The following is a 26,638-nucleotide window of genomic DNA, read 5'->3' as shown; positions in this document are numbered from 1 at the left end:
TTACCAAAAACAAAACGAGCTGACATTTCCAGATCACATAACACAGTTAAATGCACTTGAAGGTGAAATAAATGTTTCCATTACAGGGGCATAAGTCTTTCATGTATGATTCAGTCACAGCGGAAAGATTTTTTAACTGAGAGATACTATGGAAATGATTTAAAAAAACACAAATTTAGTTCCACTAACCTGTGATTCCTGTCTCCTTAGGAATGGGACTGGGAGCCAATTGCAGAATCATCTGCTCGAACTTTTCACTTTCTTCCTTCCAGTTGTACTTCTTCCGATAATTCTCGCGCAGACGTACACCAGAGGCATGTCTCTGTTCTGGTGTTAGCTTTGATAGCTCTTGGATTCTGTTTGCCCATTCCTCTGGTGAAGCTGAGGGGATGATGACAGCCATTCCACCATCCACAGTTTGGAGGGCTTTGGCAATTCCACATTCGCTGGAGACCAGCAGAGGCACACCAGCTGATATCGCCTCCAGGGCCACCAGCCCAAAGCCCTCCGTGCGGGATGGCATCACGACTGCATCCGCTTCATGGAATATCTCTCTTGTTTCCTCGTAATTACAAAATCCTCTGATGGTCAGTTGATTTCGTGTTATTTTCGTTTCCTCCAGGAACCACTTTTCTATCTTCCGTTGTTCATCCTGTGCTGCACCGACAAAAGTGAGCTCGAATTTTCGTTCAAGCAAAGCCACAGCCTTTCCAATGATATCGTACCCTTTCAGTTCAAAGTCCTCAAAGCTTCCGCGACCGAACATGAATATTTGAAACTCCTCTTCTCCTGATGATTGAAATCTCTTCGATTGGCCCGTTGGATTGACAAACTTTTCGAAAATCCCTGGAGTGATAACTTCTACTTTGATATCTGAAAGTTTTCTTTGATATTTTCTCTGCAGCAGAGTTCCCACAGCAACAACTAAATCAGATGCTTTGCATAGCTCTACTTCTCGTCTGTTCTTCCTCTCGTTGTCTGCAATCGCATCAGCTGTAACGCTGCATTCTAACTTGTATTTGCCGAGGTCTTCGCAGAACACATGCACAAAATGTATCCACTTACACCTTGTCATTTCTCGAATGAAATAAGCCGCACCACCAAACTTTCTTCCGTGGCTGATTACGATGTCAGGATTACGAAGCTCTGATGGCGGTATTTTGATCCATTCTAGTGGATCACTGGACCCGGGAGGGCGCCGAGCTGTGATTAAATGGATTCCATTCCCGCTCGCCTCTCGTCTTTCTTCTTCTGTGCTTTGGCAGACATAGCAATGAACCCTGATTCTGGCTTTCGAATACTTCGCCAGATTCACAGCAAGTTCCCTGTTAAACGTTGATAATCCACCTTTCGAGGAGCCCCACTCGCTACAGATGAACATGACATCAATACACTCATCCACAACTGCATCTGCGCCACAAGAAGCCCCGCTCTTGAGGTCTTCACTCTTCCCTTTATCTTTCACAGAATTTTCATCAACTGCATTCGAAGATCCTCTTTCCATCGCAAAGCTTTTCTTACAGACGAATGTAACATGCGGGAAAGAACACTCACTTTTACACCCTCTGGACAACTTCCGCCATGGAAACACAGCTTTGGTCACGTGAGACCACAGCTTAGCCTAGTTCCAGGTCCATATCGGCCGCTTTATATGTGGTACGTCACTGCCGGTGGACATAAACAGTGGATACTCCTTTTGTTCGTCCACCAGCATTTGTTCCTTTCACCATTGTGACCTGTGTCTCAAGAAATCGGTTGCAAATCAAACCACTTATAATCTAAAGGAAAAAATATGTCTTTTCCCTTCTTTGTTTGTTATTCTTGTGACATGTACTTTTATTCCACCTTGCAATGCTTGATGGAAATATCACTGCGAGTTGGAATAAGCAGGGCGGTTTTTGTTTTGTTATGGTTTTTTTTTCATTATTTTGGGGGAGGCTCTGTCGAACCTCCTGCATTGGATAGTTACAGGGTGCCTGTTGAATGCAGGTTTACTGCTCTACAGAAATAGTTTTTTTTAACCCCCCGATAAACAGAACATAATGAATAAACATTTGCCTTTACTATGAGGTTGCATCGAGTCTATAGAATAACACTAGGAAATGACCGAACTCACCGTTCTTAATGAAAAGAAGAGGCCATCTTATGCAATCGTTATCAACATTTTCTTGTACGAGCTCCTCGTAAACCATGATTCGTGCAACAAATAGCTCAGTTTTGGTGTTCTTGTGTCTTTTTGGACCAAACAAAAGCGTCTTTTGGACAGGGATTCATTTCTACGATCTCATGACCTTTGATATTAATGTCTAATTTTTTTTGTTGCTTCCTTTCGCCTCTACATATATATATGTCAATTTTTTGCATAGAGTTGACACTTTTTTCTATTTTATGTATCGCAGCTGTTTCTAATTTTAAAAACTGAAGAGAAGCTGTAAATACAGTTTCGAAATGCTACTGTATGGGTTTTACTGTTGACAGGTCTCAACAAGGTCTTAACAGGAAATCGTAGATCTCGTATAGATGACCGCAATGAAAAAAAAAAAAAAAAGAAGAAGAAAACTAGATCATTTTGTTGCATATTGACGGTACGGTTTGCCTTGCAGTCCATTAACGAAGAGCTTTAGATTACGTCTCTTTTTCTAAGGGGGTAGGGGGAGCAAAATAGTCGACACTTTGCGGTGGGACTTAACCTAAAATTTGACTACAAAATGCAATTTTTGTTTTTGGAGAAATCTGAAACTTCAGGCATAGAAGAAAGCCATGACATGAGTTTTTAAGACTAATTTGCTTTATTTTGTTGCCTACGATAAGTTTTCTGCAAGCTAGTAAAAAAATATTTTGGTTACCATGGCAACGCAATGTAGCATCTTTCAGTTTTGCTCCAATTTGAAGCCCGAAAGTCCATCCAATTCCTAGAATTTCATCAGTATTTTCAAGAGGAAGCTATATGACTCCTTACATGACACCTTACAGTCTGAGGTGGCGTGGGATTGAAAGCTGGCGTGTTTTCAACTGTGGAGATACTGTGAGAGCGAGATTCGAGTTTTATATCAGCGAAGTTTTTGTCTAAAATGCCAGGAGGGAAGAAGAATACTGTATATAGAGGAAAGCGGAAAGGAAAGCCTTTTACTGGAGTGCAGAGATACGCAAAGAAAGCGTAGAAAATGCCGCGTGCGGATAGAGAAGTCACAAACTCAGCATCGAGTTCATCGTGTGATGAGGCTCTGTCAGATGCCGAAAGTGCTTCCATCAGTGCTTCGAGACTCAAAATGAGACCAGAAGATTCACCAGATAGTTCATCAAAGATTTCTGATGTAAATGATTTTCAGGGAGAGGGATACAGACTTGTAGACCTCAAGAAATTATATGCCACGTTGTCTGAAGCACATGTGTGCGAGGAAGGTGAGAAAACATAAGTGAACATCTGTTTTACTTTTAACCTTTTCTTTACTGTTCATGTCTCGTAGCATATGCTAGTAACAGTGTGCAGTTTTCATTTTTTTCTCTAAGAATGTTTTTTTACTTCTCTTCAGTACTATCTTTATTGTTTTCATTGATTAAAAATTACAGTTGTAACTGTCTGTTGTGTGGTATGTGGTGAATAAATTTTGTGACTCATATACATGTATGAGAATGCACAAAATAACTTTAGTCTATACTGTTATTATGTTCTAGGGAGTTTAACTCTGAAGGAGAATTCTTCTGGGAGAAATGGGCTAATGGCAGACCTCTCTGTGGAGTGTAGCTCCTGCCTTGAAGCTACACCATTGAAAACATCAGATACAATAGCAAAGAAAGGGCAATCTTTTGACGTAAATCGTCGTGCAGTCTATCATTCTCTGGAGACAGGAGGTGGCTATGAAGGGCTAGTAACCTTTTGCAGCATCATGAACATGCCATGTCTATCACTACCTGCTTATTACAAACAAGTAGACACAATACTTGAGGCTTTAGAAGCTGAAGCCAAAGATGAAATGACACAGGCAGGGATAAGAGTTCGCGAGTACATCCTGAAGGAAAGTGGAGATGAAGTCAATGATGATGTAGTCGATGCAGCCGTTTCGTTTGATGGTACATGGGCGAAAAGGGGGTTTAACTCTCTGACTGGAGTTGTTTTTGTTATATCTGTAGACACTGGAGAGGTTCTTGACTATCATGTCCTTTCAAAAGAATGCCGGAAATGTACCATGAAAAGGTCTCAGTGTCAAACTGACGAGGAGTTCGAAGCATGGCAGATTGAGCATCTTGCTTCCAATGAGTGTGACATTAATTTTAATGGAAGCTCACCTGCAATGGAAGCTGAGGGTGCCATAGTTGTTTGGAGTAGATCTGTGGAACTGCATAAAATAAGGTATAAATGGATGGTTTCTGACGGAGACAGTAAGGCATTCAATACTGTGGAGAATATATATGGCGATGACTGCAAGGTGGAAAAGCTGGATTGTGTTGGGCGCGTGCAAAAACGCATGGGCAAGCACCTACTTAATCTTAAAGCAAGAACCAAAGGTAAACTTGCAGATGGCAAACCCATTGGAGGACGGGGCCGACTGACTGAGAGCCGCATTAAACGCCTTCAGAAGTACTATGGTCTAGCCATTAGACAAAACACCCTAACTAAAGCAAACCTAACAGAAAGAGAGGTTGATGTTGCTGTTTACACCATGAAGAAAAATATCATTGCCATCCTCCATCACAGTGTCCAGTCACAAGATGCTGCTAAACAACATCGCTTTTGCCCTGTTGGTGAGGATTCCTGGTGTAAATGGCAACAAGATTGTGCTACTGGAACAAATACTTATGAAGCAGGTGACTGTTTGCCTGAAGTGTTCTTTGAACTGCTGAAGCCAACATTCATCACACTTAGTGAAACTAAGCTGCTCCAAAGGTGTGTGCGTGGAGCCACCCAAAATCGCAATGAATGCATCAACGGACTGGTGTGGGCACGCTGCCCAAAACACAAGCATCATGGTGCCAAGGTGATTAGATGTGCAGTTGCTTCTACTGTGTGCCATTTTCATAGTGGAGCTGCCAGCAGAGCAAGAATAATGCAGAGACTGGCAATTCCAGCAGGGGAGTACACTCAGAAGGCCTCAGAAGAAAAGGACAAGAGGCGGTTGAGAAAATCGGACCTTCAGACCTCTGCTAAAGAAAAGAAGCGCCAGCAAGGAGAGCAAATGAGGTGCACATGCAGAGAAGATGCCCTACGGGAGGCTGATGGTGATACCTATGAACCTGGAGGCTTCTAAGTGACTGAAAGAAACATTTGCTATAATATTGGATAGTTCATAGCCATGCAAATTTGTGCAGACGATCTTCGTTTTAGCTTTTCAACTTTAATCGCACTTTTCTCAAAATGTGCATTTTGCGCATTCTAGAAAACATATCTCATAGAGGATTTAACCAATTGACTTGAAATTTTCAATGTTTATTGCTTTCAAAGAGTTTGTGGGGATGAGCAAAGGGTTTTTCTGTAGCTTTACTTTGTCAAAAGTTACAAAGAAAATTGTGGTGGAAATTCACCCCAAAAATTTTGCTTTACTTTAACTGGAGGCTGGAACCAAAGTTTTTTATATTTTTTAAAACTCTATGCTCATCCCCATGATTAGCCTATATACTCTATAGTTATAAAAACAAATCAGAGCTAGCTGCATTCCATATCAAGATTTCTTTTCTAGAGTACATGTGGGTTGTGCACAGTATGGGGTAACAATATTTTGCTGGTATCAGGTTACAAATAAACTGTGTGCAGAAATAATTGAAAAAACTGAAATCTGTGATTCATTAGCTTTTCAGTGATATATGGTTTTATATGGTTTAATTAAAAACTGTGGATGTGACAAGTCCTTGAAAAAGGGGTCTTTTTTAGGTTAAGTCCCACCTTAAAAGAATCAGTCGTTCAACCGTATCAATTGCTGAATAATTTAGAAAGAGGTTTGTGTCTTCTGCAGTGCTTAAGGAAAGTTTAATATGGGGCAGGCCTGTGTGTAGCCATGGGTTGTCGAGCAAATCTATGTTTGAAACAAATGATTTAGCTGTAAAATTGAAAATGTTTCAGAATGGAAAAGTAGAGGTCTCAAAACTGTCACGGGTCACGTTGCCTCTGTACATGATATTTATCAAGAGAGGCGAGGTGCCAAACTTGTTTAATATAGATTAACAATGATTTTTTTTTTTTTTTTTCTGAAATCTGGGCCAAAACGAAGTTGAAGAGAATGCCTTGTGGATTTTATCGAAGACTTTAGTTAGTTTGGTTTTCTTCAGTTATTTTCTTTCTTTCCTTCGTAGGATGATTGTAGCAGAGAAAAAGAAATTGCAGTGACCTGCAGAGGTCTAAAACAATAAATAAATGTAAAATGAATCTGAAAAACATATAAGTAAGCGAAAAGAATATCAAAGACTTCCCAGCCCTACCCTAGTTAGGAAGATATTGTGCTATTCTCAGGCTTTTCCGTGCTTTATACCCATGATGCAAAGCCAACTATGGACGATCATATTTGAAGCCACTTCGTGTTTGGCTTTTCTATCGAATGAATTTATTTTGGTGCCAACAATCGCCAAAATGTGACACGATAATTTATGGTAGCACTCTTCGAGGAGTCGCCCAGCATTGCTGAGGACGAAAAATGAACAATGAAAATAGTGGAGTGGTGGAGGATGGACAGAAAGAAGCGCCCCTAAAAGATTCGATCAACAGTACTCCGACAAACCACCAAGGTACTTTTTAGTAGTTGGCGTGATTTTAGTGGAAAACTTTTTGTTCGTCTCGAGTAACTCACGAATCGTTGTTTATCCTTGCACAGTTGTTGACGGCGATGGATCGGAAGGTCTTAAACCCCCCGACAGCAAGACATTTCAGCTTCAAATGGATGAAGTTTTGGGGAAAATTCGAGTGACCGAAGAGAAATTGGTAACACTTGTTGCACTTTGCTGATTAAGCCGATTTTGAATGAGTCCCTTTCATTGAAAGATATCGTGTCGTTTTCGTTGTTGTTATCGCGGCCGTAAAATTGTGTTTGTTCCAGCTTATTTGTGATTAAAATTCCTTAATTCTTTGCTTGTAGAAATCACTTGAAAAACAAGTGGTGGCGTCTGGGTGCAAAAGTAACACGTCGGCTGCCCCGATTGACAGAGAGAAGTTGCACGGAGAACTTCAGGAGCTACGCGCTCAGCGTGAGAAAGTCATCGAAGAAAGAAAACAGTGCGATGTCGAACTCAAAGGGTTAAACGTTCAAGTTCAGAAGAAGGTAGGTTGTATTTTTCACCTAAAGCCACGAATACCGCAGCCACAGTATGTTTACTAATAAAACTATTTTTAGTAAGTGACATGTTCGCTGCGGAAAAAAAATTATAGCGGTTTTTACCGCTGTTTCCGAATTATTTTAATGTTATCTCTTTGAATTATATGTGATCTTTCAATTAATTAGAGCTTTACTGGCTTCTGTGCTTGTTTTATTTATGTGATCTCAGTATCGATCATCTATCAGTCGATGGCGACGTATCAGATTGGTGAAATAGTACTCCAGTTTGTATGTAATTTGGAATTGGACCATCACAAATTAAAAAAAAAAATTATAGCCAATTAACTCCATAATATAATTTCTGTTACAATGTGTCGGAAAAGACAAAACTGTTTAGTCTATTTTTTTTTCTAAGAGATGATTACAGAATGTATTTCGATTCAAAACCAAATACACGTTTTATGAGTGCATGAGAGTTACTTTGCGAGCTGAAATTTGTATTTATATGCCTTAAATCTCGTCAGTTTTCCATTGTCTTAATGTACAAAATAGCGCCTTGGAGATTTGAATGGGAATTTTATAAATTCTTGAGTAAAGCTACATGAAATAAAAAGTAGAGATGGGTAGGGGCAAAAAATTTAGACAATTTTTTTTTTTAGCTGCCCATATATTTTTCCCATACACGTTGAACTTGTCATGTTGAACCACTTTTTGGGGTAGAGAGAAATGTTGTTGGTTGAAGAGGGGGGGAGGGAGGGTGAGTAGTAGTAATTTCAAGTGTTTTTGTGTGTGCATGTGTGCGTGTGTGTGCGTGTGTGTTTGTGTGTGTTTGTGTGACACAGCCATATAATAATTAACAATTATTCCACGAGCGCACATTGGATATGAGATGATAGATAGCCAACGAGGCGCTTAGTGCCGAGTTGGCTATAATCATCTCGTATCCAAGAAACGCGAGTGGAATAATTGTTTTATTAAAAACGCCCCCAAGATATTAGACAAATCTTACCAAATCTTAAATTTTTTTAGCTCCCTTTTGATTTTAACCGACGCGTACGCTTACCATATTTGTAGATTATGGTATATTGGCTCACATACCATAATGGCTAAGGCAATAAAAAGTCTTGAATTGCATTATACAATGATTCAGATTTTAATAATGTTATTTATTATATGGCTGTGTCTCACAAGGAATGGGAACTACCAAATTCACAAATTTGATTGACTGAAATCAATATTGAAAGCGGTCTAAATTTTCCCTTCTAGACCAGCATCTAGACCGGTATAGAAAAAAAAGGTACAAAGAATATAAAAAATTGGCATATAAGACACAGCCATATAATAAACATCTTAGTAACCGAGCTAGGTCGGTCTGTATGGGAGAATCTTGACCTCGGTCGCTGGTACAGACCTCACTGCATTCGGTCTGTACTGGTGACCTCGGTCAAGATTCTCCCATACAGACCTCCCACTCAGTTAATAAGAACTCAGTATTTATTTTAGAATGATGCATGCACAAAGCTTCAAGAAGCAGTGAGGTACAAATCAGAAGCCAGAATAGATGAAGCAGTGAGGTTTGTTTATTTATTAATTTATCTACTATTATCTTTTCACTTATTTTTAGTAGTATTGTTTTGTTTTTTACCAGTGAGTTACTTCAAAATACCACATATCCCTTTCTGTGCTTTCACTGTATTTTATTCAAATAGTTTACAAATCCTTGTAGGGTACTCTTACATCCTAACTTGATTACCTATTTGTGAAGAAGAGTTACTTCAAATGTACAACAGCCATTTGCAACTAAAAATTACATGGTGGGGGGTGGGTGGGGGGATGTTGAAAAATTTTTTGCAAACTTTAAAATGTTTCTTTTATAAGAATTATTGTAGCTGTGCTTGTTTCCTGACCCTTTGAATATTTATCTTTCTCTTCAGGAGACTAGAACACCAGATGCAGGCACAACAGCTCAAGTTAAGCGAAGAAAAGAGAATAGTTGCTGAGATTGACACACTCAAGCGTTCAAAGAGAAGTTTAAAGTAAGTATCCCAGATTAAGGCAGGGTATATCATACTTTGATCAAATAGAATGACTACGAAAGAATTTTCCATAATGATATCAGTACAATATCAAGTAGACAAGTGATGAAGGGGATTATTAGTCGATCTGATACAAATTCTCAGGACTAGTATTTTAAGAATTGTATAGCAGTCAGTCAGGAGAATTACTAAAGAGATCTGGGAGAAAAGGATTAACACCCTGTGATCAAAAAGTCTGATTATTTTCATGAGGTATTACCCTGGTGAAAATCCTGTTCAGGATCCTGTTCAAGATCTTGATAGGATCCTTACTAGGATCCTACCTGAAATCCTATTCAGGATCTTGTACAAGATCCTATAGGATCCTACAGGATCTTGTACAAGATCCTGTAGGATCCTGTAGGATCTTGTACAAGATCCTACAGGATCCTATAGGATGTTGTAGGATCTTGCACAAGATCCTATAGGATCATGTAGGATCCTGTTGGATCTTGTACAAGATCCTATAGGATCCTGTAGGATCTTGTACAAGATCCTACAGCATCCTACAGGATCTTGTACAAGATCCTATGGTATCCTGTAGGATCTTGTAGGATCTTGCACAAGATCCTATTTTGATGAAACAGAATCCTGTACAAGATCCTAAGGATTCTATAGGATCTTGCATAAGATCCTATAAGCAATAGCCGCAGGGCTGAATGAGAGTAATAATTAAAATTCAAGACGGGAGTCAAAGGTTAGGGTAAAATAAAATTGACTTTCTATCACACAGATGTTTGAGACATTCTCACGGTAAGGATTAATTTGTTGCTCATTTAGGGTTACATCTTTAGGATTACAGTTAGGGTTATTTTATATACATGTTTTAAGGTTAGAGTTGATTCATTTACATGTTTATTTATAATTTGATTTACTTTTTAAGTTTAATTACTTTGGATTTAGATCTTATTGGGGTACTGAGTCAGTCGAATTTATATTTGAAATGGAAGTGTAAATGCAATTCATGTGGGGGAGTTTTAGTGGTTACACAAGAAATGCCAAGTAGTGTTGATTAAACTTTGTGCATTTGTAGTGTATGATAAAAACGTGGTGTAATAGTCGTGAAAAATTCCGAGACAGCATAATTAAAAATAGGAACTTTATTTATAACAAATTCACCCCCCTAGAATACACAGCAAATAATATAAATTACAATTAAGGTTAATAAAAAAACAAAAACTTTATTTAACAATTTATCTGCCGTGACTTTAGTCTTTAATGTTTCTGTTGACGGATTCTTGTAATTTCTCCTTCCATTTTCTACCATCAGCACAATCACACAGATTAGGCTTCAAAGATTTCTTGTAATAGTATCTTACAAATGCCAAAAAAGGCTTCCATGATGTGCGCTCGTAATTTTTCTTCTTCATCTATTTCCTTTAGTCCTGCTATGTAATCTTTCATGTGATTCTTGACCTGTCTTAAATCATCTTTGTCAGCATGGAATTCCAATACATCTAGCAAATCATCCAAGGCAGTGGAGGCCATTTTGGTGTTGTGTACAAAGTCAGGATTAATAACTGATCTTCAGGTTATAATCTTAAGACTTATCTTCACCTTTTTTAAATTCGGTTAAAACAATAATTCCATAAGGTTGCAGTAATAGCAAGTATGGTAGACATTGTTAGAAATAGACAACTTTTTTGAAAGACACGTTTTGGCATGCATATGCCATCTTCAGTCAATGACTAACTGAGTATGAACAATTCTATAGCATACAGTAGATGAATAAATTATTTACAATATCATGTAATACAAAAGCGGGTACTAATTACAACGTGACATCAAACATCATAGGTGAAGACTAAAATGCCAGGAAAGTGTTATAATGCTGTAATTGTTTGTTAAGTTCAGGTTTGATCTTATTTATATAAACATATTCTTTGAGTTTTAAATCAACTGACGATCAAAGCAAAGTGCTCACCTTGCATTTTGTGATAAGTAAACATTACCTCTTTGTGACGGTTTTAGAAAGAAAAGCACTGTCAACAGTTTTAAAGACAATGGTTCAGGTCATTGTTAAGTGCAAATTAGTCTAAAAGTTTTGCTGTGTTTGCAGATTTATAACTGTAAAATACTTGTCAATCACACCCAATCCCAACAGTGCATCAGAATCGCCACCCAGAGTACAACTCCATAGTCTCCCTAGACTGACAGAGCCCACCCCCTGATCAGTATAGTCTTCCTACATGGGATCCTACTAGTATGTAATAATCATTATCCAAGATCTATTCTTGCCCAGGATCCTGATCAGGATATAGTGATCCTACATAGGATCCTATATATATCCAGGATCCTATTCTTCCCTAGGATCCTGATGAGGATATAGTGATCCTACATAGGATCCTATATAGAATTCAGGATCCTATTCTTGCCCAGGATCCTGATCAGGATAATGATCCTACATAGGATCCTCTATATATCCAGGATATTATTCTTTCCCAGGATCCTGATCAGGGCAAGGATCTTACATAGGATCCTATTTATCTCTAAGATCCTACTTAGGATCCTATTCAGGATTTGTTATCCTTCTAGGATCCTAGTCAGGATTCAAATCCTATACAGGATCCTAGTTAGGATCCTGTTCCTATTCAAGATCCTATAGGATCCTACAGGATCCTGGACAGGATTTTCACCAGGGTATTAGTTTACTTACAAAATAAGGATGCCTTGGTGTTTTTGTTGTTTGTCTGCTTTTTATTTGCATTTTACTTTTAAGAAAGCAGAACTATACTTTTTCAGGAGTTGAATACAAATAGTCAGGCACTCTTGAAAACAAAAAGTTTCATCTTTGTAGTCACCAAGAGATTTCCTACAGCTTCATCAGATATTTGTAATTCCAAAACCGTCCATAAGGAGGACTTTTTCAAAACTGTTTTTTTTTATAATTTTTGTTTCTTTACAGTGAATATTTAGCTCTCAAACAGCTTGTAGATCAGATGGGGAACAAACCGAAACACTTAAGATCCCAGAGAGATGTGAGTAACATACAAAGCTTGTAAAGATTTAATTTTTTCATATTTTGTGTTAATCTAGTTACTTTCTTTTCGAAGTTTAAGACAGTTAGAACTCACATTCTTGAAAAATCCAGCATTGCCATTGTGGGGTGAGGCAGCTCAGCTTAATACGAGGCAGACTTACAGTATACAGATCAGCTTTTCAGTGTGTCAGTGTGGTTTTGTCACATGATAATGACCCTAGCAGAATTTTTATGAGTCTAGGGAGGAAGAAAAACTTTCTTCAAAATTAATGCGCTTATGTGTACTTATAATAATTAAGGAGATGAACATTTTTCTGTCTGTATAGAATATTTTGTAACTTTTCTTTAACTATCTTTTTCCCTTTTGTTTGGCAAATTTTTTTTCATTTCTGGCACAATGAACAATAGTCAGTGCCTCCCAGTTAGCTCAATGGATAGAGTGCTGGACTGTTGTGCAGGAGGGCGAGGGTTCGAGCCCGGCTGGACCAACACTCTAGGTCTTAAAACAAGAGAGAAGAATATGCCACATTTCTACAACGTCAAGAAATGGTTATATATTCTAGTCTTCTCGGATAGGGACGAATAAATGGAGGTCCCATCTCCTGCAGGGTTAGGGGTAGGAGACGTTAATTTCCCACGCATGAGATCACTGTGTGATGGATGTCCTCCCCTGGGGTGGTTGCTGGGTGGGAATTGGCCCTGAAAAGTCCCCATGGGGAGTGGTCAATTAATATATGTATGTATGTGTATATGTACTTCACGTACATATGTATACTAATAGGATATTTTTTATCAAAACATTTATTATGAAATAATGATCCATTTATTAGGCCTGTGTGAAAATAATAAATGTCTTGAAGGCAAGAGAAGAGAAAGTGAAAAACCTGTTAGATTCAGCAGGTGCCCATGCTGAAAAGGAAGAAGTACAAATACAGCAGCCTGAACATCTGAGTCAAAAAAGGTAAATAACTAAAGAGGAGTTTGTTTCTATTTCCATTTGCAAAATGTACAGTAAAGTTGTCATTTGGAAAAATTGCCCTCTAATCCTTTACCCTCCTGACATCAGTAGGGATCTTCTCTATAGTGTTTCTATACATTTCCTAAGGTGCTGATAAGGAGAATTTGTTTAACAATCGAGAGCTTCTGTAGTTGGTGATCATTTCCTTAGTTTTTGTGACTGTAATGTGTGATTCAGGGGTGATCTTGTAAGGAGAAATTAGCTGTTAGTCACTCGCAGGGTTTAAAAGTCTAAGAACTAATCTGGCAAGTTCCAGGGCTTCATACTAACAGTAGCCCACTCAGCCACAGACTAGTAGAAATTCAGTTATGGCTAGTGGTTTTCAATTTCCACTTACCAGTTTGGCTAGTAAACAACTGAAATTGTCATAACATCCAAGTTGTCTCTAGCCACTTGGCCAATAAGTTGAAAAGTTAATGTCAAGCCCTGAAGCTCTGAAAACTTTTTCAGACTTGTAAACAATTCAGTAGGTCAACTACTAATCAGCAGATGTAAACCACATCATCAGGGCTTGACACTAACTTTTCCACTTACTACCCAAGTGACTAGTGACATCTTGGATGTTACAACAATTTCAGTTTGTTTACTAGCCAAACTGGAAATTGAAAATCACCAGCCAAAACTAAATTTCTACTAGTCTGTGGCTAGTGGGCTGCCATTGGTGTTGAGCTCTGATCACTGCCATGTGTTTGGATACCTAATGAGATACAGTATTAATAATGCCAGTCTCCAGTGATAGTAATTAATATACATGTATACCATGCAAACTTGCTCATTGACAACTTGCACAAAATAGAGAAAATATTCTCACAAGTCATGGGTGATCTTACTAAGACCAGTGCATAGGATTTTGGATGGAATATCTTTCCACAGCACCAAGGAGACAGTTACATTATTCATTTGCAAACAGTATTCAAATTGAAAGTCTGTCTTTAGTATTTGTTTAAAGAGTGATTATAAGTTATTTCCAAAACTTGAGTTCTTGTTTCATTGGGATATCCAAACACGTTGCAACTGCTATTGTAACAATTATAGAAGCACTCAGTCTACAGTCTTGTGCTTTCATTTTAATTTTTTTCTTTTTTTTTAACATCTTGAGGAAACACTTGCTCTTGGTAGAAAATAGTTCCTCAATAATGTTGTCAGTGATGTCCTTTGAAAATTACCAAATTATTTTCTTATGAAAAAAAAATCTTTTTCAAGGTAACATAGTTGCATACTCAGGGTTAGGTAATTTAGAAAGGACCTTGAATTGATAGCAAGTGTTTCCCCAAAATAAATCCTATGCAGTCAAGTAAAATCTGTTTATTGATGTCTAGATAAATTCTCACATTTCTCTCTTTGGTTTGAAGAGCTGAATGAGCTACATAGTGAGAAAAAAGAACTGAAAGCAAGGTTTTCTAAAGAAAAGAGTGGCTATTACTCTGCCATGAGAGAAATGAAGAATCAAAAACAAAGAGAAGAGGCTACCAAGAGAAAGAATGAAAAGGAAACCATGATGAAAGCTGTGTAAGTTTCATCAGACCTGTATTTAACTATTTTGGAGGATTTACATTGTCAAGAAACTGTACTTTGCCTTAGGTGACTTAGTGAGATTTAAAGGTTGCACAAAAGGGGTCAGTTATTGCCCATAAAACAAGGTGAAATTTGAGTGCATTAAAGCAATTCACAATCTTAAATCTAAAACATAATTTACCAAAAACTTTTATGTCATACCAACAAAGCCTCTTCTTTTGATTGTGGGGTGCAAAGATTCAGACCCTTGGAATCTGTTCCCATCCCCACGTGTGACCCTGCATAGAAATTTCTGTGTTATTTAATGGTCTAATAATATATATGAAAAAATTTCTCAGTTCTGATTGGTTAAAATGAATGCAGTTTTCAGTTAATTCAGTGCAGAAGAGAGTTAATTCAGTGCAAAGAAACAAACAAACCAGACACTCTGATTGGTCAGAATGATTGGTCAATGTAAATGTCAAGGTCAATGTCACTTGCAGAGTTTGATTAAATTATTTTTGCACGTGATGCGTGCGCTTTTCTTCTGCGTAGTTATGAGAAGCTACCTCGTATTTTTTCATGTATATTATTAATACATAATCACATAATTTTCTTGTGCAATTTGGAAGAAATAATCACATGTAAATTTTTTCAAAGACCACAAATTGCACTCGCCCTACGGGCCCATGCAATTTTGTTAGTCTGAAAAAATTTACTCGTGCTTATTTATTCCAAATTGCACTCGAAATCATGTGATTACCTATACAAATTGAAAAGCATTTTTGTTTGCACTGCAGGGTCAGCATCAGAGCCATACGCCAGCTCTATGAAAAGGAGAAATCACTTTGTGACACCCTCATCAGCCATTTGGAGAAGTTGCACTCAAGTTTGGTTCATCTCCCAGAAATTCAAGGGGCAGTTTCAACAGACAAGGAACCAGTAGTCTCATTATCTGCAAGTATGCATATGTTTTGTAAGTAGTACATTTTGTTCTGAGTCTCATGCATATGACACTTGATTTTTCGGTTTTTGGGTGATGTTTTCGTGCAGTATCAATTGCATTTTCTAAAAGATGCTAATGGTCCCTCTTTTTGTCCTTGGAGTTCTTATCCGCCTTCCTACTTTCAAAGGCAAAATGAATATGTTACATGCGACAAGACCAGCCTCCTGTAGTCTTCTCTTCATCCATGTCCTTTTGATCGACATCGTCGTTAAAGGCACAGGAGGAGATGTGATAAGTAATTGCGACAAAGTCAATTCGTGTTTGGAAACCTATCCTGACATGTATTATACCTTGGCATCAGATGAAAACAGTTTTAAAATCGAGTCAGGTTTATATCCACTGAAGAAACCTTCATCAGTTCGTGTATTTGTGAATTTTTATGGAGAAATGGATCCAATAGCACAGACAATTTCACGCCCAACGTGACTTGAATAAAATAGGAGTTTAAACTGTTTCTATGCTGCTTTTCCTGCTCTTTTCCTCCAGATCCTGTCTCGTGGTTCTATACTTGTGACTCCTCGTACCCAAGAACTAAATCTAAAAATTCTACATTTTTGTTGTAAAGTTTCGACGAAAGACAAGAGAAGGACGGCGGAAGATGTGTTAGGTGCTGTAAGTCGAATTACAACAGTTACACCTTGATTCAATGTAACAACAGTCACTAATAATCAATGATAATCAAACCTAGGATTCATTCGACGATTTTCTAAAATATTAAATTTCAATTGCGACAATTTATCCCTTAGTCCATGATTTCTGGCGTATTTTTCCCGCTGGTGCTACTTGATATAAGTTTTAATGTTATATTAAAGTTTTTCTTTTTTTCCATTTTCACTAGCGCCACACCGAGGGATTATCTCGCCTCCTGAAACCGCGAACTAATAGGAAGACGGGACCTAGCGTCAATGACAATAATCAAGATTTTCCCGGGAAAAGTCTCGCATAGCACACACGTTTTTTTATCTCACTCCGTCGAACGTCGAGTAATGGACAAAGTTGGCAAAGGAAAAACCCGCGGCTTTTTAAATTTTTCATTTTATAAAGGTTAGGTAAAATGTCTAACTTCAATTTAGTCCAAGAAAGGAAAAAGCGTTTTTTTCGGCCTCTAAAGGTTGGATGTAACCTAAAGAGCACGTTTATTGTGTTTCATCACGTGCGATATGTTACTTAGTCCAAAACTATTTTATATTATATTGGTATACTTAGAAGAAGTGCTAAAAAAAAGAATTAAAAGTTATGTTCCTTGGTTGCTAAATCTTCCCCAGCCAACCGGTCCCCCCCGTCCCCCCCATCCCTCCCCCCCCCCCCACACACACACACACACACACTTTTTTTCTTGCCTATCTTCCACTTTCACGGTAATCTTTCCCCTCTCTCTTCATACTTCTCTGATTTTAAAAAAAACCTGTCGGTGGCTAAACATTTCAAATTACATGGAGACTGACCGCTCGAAACGTCAGCTTTCAAACTCTTTACGGTGGCCAATCGACATTAACAACTCAGTTGATAAAACCAAAATTACCTTATTACTTCTACCCGGCAGCGCAGTTTCCTTAGAAACTTATCCTCTTCATTCATTAATCTTATTATCACTTAGCCTTCCCTATTTTAAATTTGGAAACCAGAAGTCTTCTATATCTTTGTCAAGCATACGGTTAACAGCACCACCTGCCCCTAAGGGCCACTTTATGATGTTCCATTCAATCAACCTCTCGATGGTTTCAATGGCCAAAAGAGTCTCCCGACAACGTGAGGAAATGGTTCGTTGAAATACGTGACGCCTTACTTAAGCAGATGGCTCGAGTCAGGTTTCTTTAGCTTAAATAAAATGCATCTTATTCGATGCAATAACCAAAAATACGCATGGATATTTTGTAAAATGCTTAGTTACTTTGAGGCCAAAAACGAACAATGAGCAAATGTCCGCTCGTAATATTTAACTAACAAAATAAGGGATTCATTATTCTTGTAATATTTCACTTTCCAATATTTTGGAAAATAAATGCCACGGGAGCAATAGACAAACTCAACTGAAATGCACTGCCCATTGAGGAGTTCTTTATGACCAACAAAATATTCTGATGCACTTTAAATTTCTCTCCAGCAAAAAAAAAACCTAAAAGAAATCAAAGTTTTTAGACTCATTGTTGTCCCGTTTTCTTCCTTATTCCAGCACTTTCCTGCAACGTTATACTGACGGGTATTTTGTTCGTTCCTTTGCCTTAATATGGGTAAAATAGCGTAGTAGTATAATAATAAAACGATTTGTCTTTAATACATATATCTTATTAAACATTTTGCGGTGTAGTATTGCTGAGTATTTTTACGAGTTGTGCGAGATTTATAATTAAAAACGCCAAATTGTTATCTCAGTGCGTGCGAATTTTGCGGATATTTTTTACGGTTCTCTGGATTACAGACATCGCGTGATATTTGAACTCGATTCGCGTGTTATTTCCGCTCTACATTGTGCAGTTGGATAATAATAGGAACGTAGTGAATAGATTCAACTGCGTTTGGATACAAGAGAAGTTTACAATGTGCCGAATAGGGAGAAAATATTTATGACTCCAGATCTTATAGTGCATGTTGACGATACTTTAAAAGCAACTGCTTACATAGCTATTTTTTCCAAGCTCGTAAATAGTGTTACGTTTCTTAAACCAAGACTTTTGTTATTGATGATATGTGACTTATAACCATAACCCTTTTAAATGACTCAGGAATAAGAACAGAATATTAATATCAGATGTGTTGATTTATTAAACTATTTTGGTTCTTTGCCAATGTGTTCTTTGCATTTCATCGCTGTTAGATCCCCCTCCGTGATAGTTTCGGGACTCAGCCAAAAGGAAACGAAAGAGGAAAAAGGATAAGGCTTTCCTCTCGAACCAGAATATATTTACCTAAGAGTTATATGTACTTGGCAGTACAACTTAATGCAAAAAAGAACACCGGTAGGTCTACAAAATTTTATTATGATCATACCACGGCAAGAGTACACGTCCTATCAAAGGAAGCAGGCTTCAGTAATTGAAAGCTTAGCTATAAAAGCAAGCGATCAAAATGTAGAAATAGTTGGTAAAAATGGGCTGCAAATACTCACGTTTTTGCGTTCCCCTCAAACGGGAAAAATGTCCTCCTCGAGAAGAAACGGCGGCCAAAAACGGCAAACGCGGGAAATGTCAGGTCATGTGACCCTCTCTGCCGTTCGCGGGGAAAAAAATACGTGATGCCTAATCTCTGTAATCAAGAGCCACTGACTGTAAATATCGAGAAGCCGCCGACAGCTGCAAAATTTCGTAATTTATTTCAATTTTATTTAAAGGACTCTTTTATTGAACCTTTTTCGAAAATAATATCAAAAAGTTGTATAGCGTTATTTTTTCTCCGAAAAATCGAAAAGCTCAAAATACGCTAATATAGCTGTTGACTACCCCCGTCCCCCCCGCCCTCCCCCCCGCCCTCCCCCCCGCCCTCCCCCCGCCCTCCCCCCGTACAGCAATGAAAAATTATGCATCTTTGGCAACTTCGTACGCTACAACGCGATGCAATCCCGCTTTAAAATTCTGCGTGCTAGCAGATGGTCCTCTTATCTCTTGGAAATATCAATTACTTGTTATGTTACTACGTATAAGTCAATAGTGACCCGGTGAAATAAAGTACTTCGCGTCTTTTTCGCAGAAGTAATTATAAATTAAAGTGCTACTGAAACGAAATTTTCGTATCTGAAATATTTGCTCTAACCTGTAGTTTTGAATATGCTGATCATCATGAAATAATTTTCTTTGGCCAAAAAGAAGCGAAAGATATCTTTTTTAACCGTTCAAATAAAAAATTTTACACAAAACCAAGTCCGGGCCCTGGTACCGAGCGAAATGGATTGATGACGTCACTGGTTGTGTTCAGTCCGATAGCGTGGTTTATTTCACTCACTGTTTGTTTGTATTCGGGGGCGAAGGAGATAGCAGACATTGAAGTTTTGTCATGTGAATCTTCTTCTGAACGAAGCGAAGTTGTCTCCAGTAGCGAAGAGGAAGATGGTGGCGTAAAATGGGGTTGACAGGCCTACACGACTCCCAAGCGTGTGTTTAGAGTAGCCTATTCAAAGTTTAGCCCTTACGAGTATGTCTTTGAGCGACAGCCCTCTTTTGTAAGATACGAGCGGCGGATTCTTGTATAGTTCGCTCAGTAGTGGTTGTGTTTCTATTAAATGCCAGTTTTTCAAGAGAATTTGCTTTTATGTGCGGCACTGAGTACGCACATCAGGGATTGCGTCTTTTTCGAATCGTTCGCCTTTGTAGATGTACAGCTATTTTTTTTACTGTCTCGATCGTTAAGTTGTCTGGATTGCTTTCAGCTTGCGCCACGCGCGCTGATTCGATCGTACTACAGTTCTTAGTGTTCAGTGTTCCAGCCGTTTTGGCTCGTTTTCTTTTCTTTGTTTCGGTATTAAAACGACCGATTTCACGTTCATAGAAGCACATGATCGCTTTTACTGTTTCTTGCTCCGCGTTATTAAGGATTTGCTTTATCTCATTTTTTAAATCCTCGTCTCCTCTTATTTTGGCCCTCGCCCTATATATTAGGGATTCTGGGCATGTTCTGCTAGGCATTTGGTACAGAGGGATTTGTTCGTTATCCTCAGACTTGCCGAGTAGATCATCTTCAGTAGCGGTGTCGTATGAGGCTGCCATGTTTTCTTCATTCTCTGAATGGCATTGCTTTGGCCCGGGGCGTTTAGTAGCCCATCTGCCGTTATAATGTCTTTCGAAATTTTCTGTAGATGGTCAGGCAAGACCGCGGTTTCGATCCTAATCTTGTGCATCTCGTCAGTTGCCGATTAACTAAACAGACTGGTAGAGATTCGTTCTCGGTATCAGTCGGGAATTTTACTTCCTATCCAAGCGAACCTCTCGCAGATAGCCAAGATGCCGATGTGGCCGCCGATGAATAAGACGAGGATGGCATTTTGCCCGAAATCCTCTTTTTCGGCCTCCCACCATGCAAGCTACACTCCATGCTTTTAACCTTCTTTCACAGAAGTACACAACCAGTGACGTCACAGGGCTGTTTTGGCCGCGCCAAGATGGCCGCCAATTTTGATCTCAGCCGGTCAACTTCGAATGCTTAAAAATGTACTTTCCGGTATGCGTTGGCCCAAAAAAAGTACACAGCGTTTGCAAATAACGTTCAAACTCTATTATATTGCAAAAATCTCGGATATGAAAATTACGTTTCAGTAGCACTTTAAAGGTCAATTTTAGCAGCCTATGAAGAGGTCTATCAGACCTACTTACAAATCGTAATGTTCATCATCTTAAGCTAAGTCCTTGTATTTTGATTCCTCAATTCTCTATCGTGGCCTGCCATAAGTAGTCTCCCTCACATCCGTTTTTTTGGATGTGACGCAACGCTCCCCCAAAAGAACGGCTGCTGACAACCGAACTACATTCCTTTCTCATTGTCCTTGCGGTTTGTTCGCAGTCTACTGAACAGACCAATCACATACCAGAAAATCTGAATGACGTAATGTTTCACGCGAAAATGTGGATGTGGCAGATGATCTGGCTATCATGTCGGGAGAAACACTGAAGAAATTTGTCAGTGAGAGCTCAAAATGTTTCACATGTTCATCGTTGTGCCCTGGTAAAGATAGAGTATATATTTTTGGGAAAAATTCTCACAATTTCGTTGAAATTATAGAATCTACGCTTAACATAGACGTCAACTGCTACGCCAACGACACGAGCGCTAGATTGTTTGAGCGGTTGTTAAAGTTTCAGCGAGCAGCTGAGAAAGTAGAAGCTAAAAACTGAACTGAAACTCTTTTTACGCACTACTTCAAGAGGTTACTACAGATTATAAAAGTCAGAATATATAAGAAACAGTAAATTACATCAATAATCAAAACGAAATACAAGACGCCTTTCAATCGAGGCCAAGGGCTAAACGCTTGCTTCGACCTACAGATGGAGATCAGGAGGAAAAAAGCGCGTGCTTGCCGTCAACAAACCGGGCGAAGGCTTCGAGAACACTGCAATTTAGGTCGGCCAACGTCTCCTACACTACTTGTACAGTCCACTGCAAGCTGGAGCGAACCCGATTAGTTATGTTCGTGGCTTCTTATCACCGGTACAGAAAGTCGGCCCGAATTATCGAGTGTTTCCGCACGTTCGTACAACACAACAACAATAACAATAATATGACCACTTTCATCGGTAACATGGTCAAACACGAGCGGGAGTGCTTGATATATTAACGATTTCCCGAATCCTGTAGCCAGCTTAACAAAAACATTTTTTTTCTCGACTAAAACTTTTCTAATTGCAAGCTTCTGGTGAGCATTAAGCTCGAAAATTTTGAACTTTGACGACGCTTTGCGAAAAGCTCCTTCAAGCACCGCCATTTGTTTTGTGTTTTCCACATGAGGATCGCGATAGAAAACGATATCTGATTGGACGAGTCTGAAAAGGTGAGTCTGGCGCGAAATGGTTCCTAAAAATGGAACCCGAGCTGTGATTGGCCAATTCGGAGAAAGGAATGTAGTTCGGTTGTCAGCAGCCGTTTTTTTGGGGGAGCGGTGCGTGATATCCAAAAAAAACGGCTGCGAGGGAGACTATGCCATAAGTGGCGCGTTCAGGTTTAAAAGAGTTTGGGCAATTTTGTCAAAAAATGCAATGCGATCCGCTGAAGGCCATTAAAAGGCCTTTAAAAGAGGCTAGTATGATATATTTACAAGTAAAAATGTATGTGTTTTTTAGATTTTATCCTTGTGGTTTAAGTCAAAGATTACGCCAGAGAAAGCCCTGAATATTCAATCACATTGTACTAAATTCTTGCACAAATCAATACTTAAGTTAGAGACCTTGCATACATTATAGGACTCTAAGTCTCCATTTTACCTGGAGTCCAAATGGGCATGTCGTTTTACCGAAATCTGGAAAATGAGAAAATAGACATACTTAAAGCAAATAATAGGAACTTTGATGCACTGTGTACTATAAGTGAGACATGTACGTCAGACTTACAATGGTGGTGTGACAATATCACCCATGCAAAAAAGAAAATATTGCAAACTGACCAGACCATGCAGTAATATCGCCAGACAAATTTGGATGTGGGCACTAGAGTATGATAATTGGATTACAACAGCTCATTTACCAGGGAAAGACAACACTGTTGCTGACCGTGAATCACGTCTGTTTAATGACAGGACAGAGTGGCAATTGAACACTGCAATATTTTCTAAAATAAATAATCTTTGGGGTCCATTAGAACTTGATTTATTTGCATCTAGATTGAATAGGCAATTAGATAAATATGTGGCCTGGCGACGAGACCCTGAAGCAACCTATATAGATACTTTCTCACTGTCATGGACTGATAAAAACATTTATGTTTCCCCCCCATTCTCTCTTATAAATAGATGCCTTCAGAAATACTTAATCGTTCGCTCCCCTCTCAAGGAGATCCTTGCAGCTTGCAAAAACGAACAGCAATGATTAGAGGAGTAGAACCACAGGTATTTTTTGACTCAATGTCCGGCACGTGAGTAAGGATAAGATCAATGACATCAGGGACACTACCCCCGTGCGGCAAAATGTAACCTATTCCATCTATTGTTATCAACACAGGTTACATTTGTCTGCTTCTCAAGAAACCATTTCACTGCGTGTAATTTACTCTTGGAAGCCACCACCATTAGTGGCGTGTAACCCGCGGTTGTTTTGGACTCGATGTCCGGCAGCTGAGTAAGGATAAGATTAATGAAGTCAGTGTCTCCACCATGTGCGGCAAAATGTAACATATTCCATTTATCGTTATCAAAACAGGTTACATTTGCCCCCTTCTCAAGAAAACATTTCACTGCGTGTAATTTGCCATGCGAAGCCGCCACCATTAGTGGCGTGTAACCGTCGGTTGTTTTGGACTCAATGTCCGGCAAGTGAGTATGGATAAGATCAATGACATCAGTATCTCCACCCTTTGCAGCAAAATGTAACGTATACCATCTTCTGTTGTCCATCAGGGACGAATCTGCTCCTCTCTTAATTAAAGCCTTCACCGCTGGGACGTTGCCATTTAGAGAAGCATTCATTACGGACGTTCTGCCTGTTGCGTCTTTGGAGTCAACAGTAAAATCCTAAAATCAGATAACGTGAAAAGAAATTAAGACAGGTCACATTATCAAAGAAGGAGGTCGAGGTGGGAGAGCAAGTTTTGGAAAAAAGTTTAAACTAGTGAGCAGTACTATGCGAGCAGTTGTATCCTCACACGCGTTTCGTCTAACTGTCGTAGACTTCTTGAAGGACTTTTATAAGTTAACACTAAACAGTTCCTTGTTGTCCTCGCTCACTTTTGTGAGCGAGGAAAATAAAGTAACTAATCAATAGAGCCTTATTCTAAGGCTCTATTGATTAAGACGATGGGAGAAATTACACGTTGATAAACTTTAAGGGTTGAAAGCAAAGTAATATTGGAATATAAATGCAACTAAATTACTGAGGCCCATAGTATACCTTCTACAGCTGTATCTGTTGCTGTGAAAACTTCTGTCTTATTTCTCTGTGTTTTTTCTGTTGAATCAGTCGTAGCAGTACCTGAATCTGATAAAAAAAAAAAATACGAATGAAGGGATTAAATTATGCAAACACAGGCAAGACTCAAACGTTAGACATTTTAACTATATTAGTGCTAGGTATAAGTGACAGAATGCTTTGCTTTCTAAATCCAGCCTCATTGCCAAAGTCAGTAGAGTGACAAGTGTTATAAAAAAAGAAAGACATGGACAAACATTCTGATATGTATGACTGTTTAAGTGTTGAACGATCCATAAGCATACATAAAAAAAACAATTGTATGCTTTGTTTATGAATAATGTTCTATGTTTGAGAACAAACTCAAGTCCTTCTTCAGTGCTTCAAGGTTTAAACACACTCAATCTATTCTTACTAGAAGGTCACTCAAATTGTGCTTTGGTTAATAATGGTAATCAGACTGAGTGGAGTCCAATTCTAATTTTTATGAGCTATTAACAAAATAGGACGACCACTGAAGTGAGATACTGATCTGTCAATCAAGAGCATGACTACAGACTGAATTGGACGACACAAAGTCCTGTTACCATTTAATCATAACCATTAATTACGACTTCCTAAAAAAAATAATAAATACATTTAAGGAAAATATCTTAGGTTGAGACAATGAGTTGTCTTAAGTGAAAAATCCCTCCATTTGGTAAGTTCCCCAGTTTTTTTAGGATATTAGTGGTTGCTGCTGTGGTTACTTTGATCATTTCTGTGACTGGTGGTTTCAGCTGAGTGGACTTACTATGTTTGGCTGCTTTAACTGTTTGATTACAACTCTTCAAAATAATTAGAAAAAACTAAAGCAGCTAATGCACAAATCACATTTGAGGAAATTGTAACAGTTACGATCAATAAGTGTTGTGGGGTAGTAAATTTCTACACTCAGGTATTTCCATACATTTCTTTGTTATAAGTTAAAAGTAAAGCAAAAACAGTAACAAAAATTCTACTTAGTCTTATTCAAAATAGCTTCATCTCAATCTGCAATTACACAAAGGTCTTTCCTATTTCCTAAAGTAAGCACCCAGGAATTTTTTTAGAATTTTAGTTAGAAGAGGGGCACTTACTCGCTCCGACAAAGGCCTAACGCTCAAAACATCAGCTTTTGTAATCGTTACGGTGGCCAATTTACCACTTCAACTTTGTTGATATATCCAAACTATTTTGTGACTCCCACCGACGCAGCCCCAAACAGTTTCTTTCGAAACTATCAGCCTTTACTTATTGGAAGGATCAGGTTGCTTAATTGAGGAGGTTGTTTATGAAGAAAATATTAACCAAGAATGATTCAGCTGAGTAAGTGAAGTTCAAAAAGTTACAAATAAAGTTGTAAAAGAAACAGGTTTTTCCGTTTACATGTATTTGGGAAAGTGAGGGAGGAGAAATTATGATTATTCAAGGAAGAGTTTGTTTAGTTTACTGGCTTGGGAAGGGAGGATGGGCACTCATTAGGGGAAGGGTGCTAAGATATATGTAGAGCCTGGAGGCTAATTTGAGGAAATGAAGTAATTTTAATGTTAGACTGGAAGATGTTGATAATCCTATTGTTGTACAGAATAATAAAAAATTAATATACTGGATTTTTTAAATTCTTAAGAACTGCCATACTTGAATTACTGATAAATTTTTTTTACTGAGTCCACTGATAACTGTAACATGCAATGTAAAGTTAAATTACTCACCTGACACAGACTGTCCTTGTTTGTTCCTCTCTGTTTCTCCACAGTCCACAGAGCTGTGTGGAGCTTTACCTACAGACATGTAAGAGCAAAATGAATCAATCACCTCTCTAAGTTGATAGCATAGCCTGCAAAACCGTGAATGCACACAAAGCTCATTTTCAACTGCCAAACTCTTCTTTTTGGATGTTGTCTTAACCACAATTGGCAACATATTTGCAAAATATTATCATGCCATTATGTCCTCTGTGACATTAATTCTAGCAAAATTACAATTCATCACTTAGCCTTTGTGTGGAACATTGTCTGTGGACGATGGACAAAAACAGCCGGCCACCCCCAAACACACACAAAAGAAAAAGCAAAAATTGTTTCTGAGAAGCTGACTTCATTACTTCCCCAATGAACATGTTTTGGTTATCTCCAATAACCTTATTTTTTAGCACTGATCTAAATGAAGACATGACACACATTTTACATGTAAATTCACTCACCAGGTGCAGAGTCTGTTGATTATTCTGCTGCATCTCATTATGTAACAGTTATATACAACTATA

General features: G+C 38.5%; 3 protein-coding genes and 1 pseudogene across 19 annotated transcripts in view; 2 read left to right on the top strand and 2 right to left on the bottom strand.

The window, feature by feature from the left end:
- Positions 1-26,638, bottom strand: part of LOC111338018 (uncharacterized) — a 114,639-nt gene that overhangs the window by 85,335 nt on the left and 2,666 nt on the right. Inside the window, exon 1 of one of the 6 annotated variants that reach the window (XM_088747469.1) lies at positions 190-1,579. The exons of the other annotated variants lie outside the window; for them this stretch is intronic. Coding sequence (XP_088603595.1) covers positions 190-1,504 — 1,315 coding nt within the window. The 5' untranslated portion in view covers positions 1,505-1,579. Of the gene's footprint in view, positions 1-189; positions 1,580-26,638 lie in introns of those variants that run through there. 6 annotated transcript variants of the gene reach the window in all.
- Positions 2,983-6,358, top strand: LOC148737279 (uncharacterized). The gene is made up of 2 exons (XM_088747528.1): positions 2,983-3,402; positions 3,676-6,358. The coding sequence occupies exons 1-2, from the start codon at positions 3,165-3,167 to the stop codon at positions 5,244-5,246; spliced, it is 1,809 nt and encodes a 602-aa protein (XP_088603654.1). The 5' UTR covers positions 2,983-3,164; the 3' UTR covers positions 5,247-6,358.
- On the top strand, positions 6,476-18,598 carry LOC148737278 (uncharacterized). 11 transcript variants are annotated; one of them, XM_088747552.1, is made up of 11 exons: positions 6,478-6,714; positions 6,801-6,907; positions 7,062-7,244; positions 8,742-8,812; positions 9,173-9,274; positions 12,219-12,291; positions 13,124-13,254; positions 14,664-14,820; positions 15,606-15,766; positions 16,298-16,418; positions 16,650-18,598. In XM_088747552.1, the coding sequence occupies exons 1-8, from the start codon at positions 6,624-6,626 to the stop codon at positions 14,671-14,673; spliced, it is 768 nt and encodes a 255-aa protein (XP_088603678.1). In that variant the 5' UTR covers positions 6,478-6,623; the 3' UTR covers positions 14,674-14,820; positions 15,606-15,766; positions 16,298-16,418; positions 16,650-18,598. The 11 variants fall into 11 exon arrangements, with proteins under 11 accessions (XP_088603681.1, XP_088603678.1, XP_088603679.1 ...); XM_088747553.1 differs by having other exon boundaries at positions 16,298-16,423; XM_088747550.1 differs by having other exon boundaries at positions 15,606-15,781.
- LOC148737277 (ankyrin repeat domain-containing protein 55-like) lies at positions 22,998-26,608 on the bottom strand (annotated as a pseudogene). The gene is made up of 4 exons (XR_015996299.1): positions 26,576-26,608; positions 26,085-26,153; positions 24,415-24,420; positions 22,998-23,957 (listed from the first exon to the last, which is right to left on the bottom strand). The product of XR_015996299.1 is annotated as an ankyrin repeat domain-containing protein 55-like (transcript).

This window comes from Stylophora pistillata, chromosome 2, assembly GCF_964205215.1.
Source record: "Stylophora pistillata chromosome 2, jaStyPist1.2, whole genome shotgun sequence".
NCBI classification, from domain to species: domain Eukaryota; kingdom Metazoa; phylum Cnidaria; class Anthozoa; order Scleractinia; family Pocilloporidae; genus Stylophora; species Stylophora pistillata.
The sequence above is the reverse complement of the archived record's forward strand: the minus strand, read 5'-3'. Positions and strand labels throughout refer to the sequence as shown.

Bases quoted from the DNA above. Each gene is read 5' to 3' on its own strand.
- LOC148737279 (XM_088747528.1), top strand. From the start codon at position 3,165: ATGCCGCGTGCGGATAGAGAAGTCACAAACTCAGCATCGAGTTCATCG. The intron at 3,403-3,675 runs GTGAGAAAACAT...ATTATGTTCTAG, and splicing joins AGCACATGTGTGCGAGGAAG to GGAGTTTAACTCTGAAGGAG.
- LOC148737278 (XM_088747552.1), top strand. From the start codon at position 6,624: ATGAACAATGAAAATAGTGGAGTGGTGGAGGATGGACAGAAAGAAGCG. The intron at 6,908-7,061 runs GTAACACTTGTT...CTTTGCTTGTAG, and splicing joins GAGTGACCGAAGAGAAATTG to AAATCACTTGAAAAACAAGT. The intron at 9,275-12,218 runs GTAAGTATCCCA...GTTTCTTTACAG, and splicing joins CGTTCAAAGAGAAGTTTAAA to TGAATATTTAGCTCTCAAAC.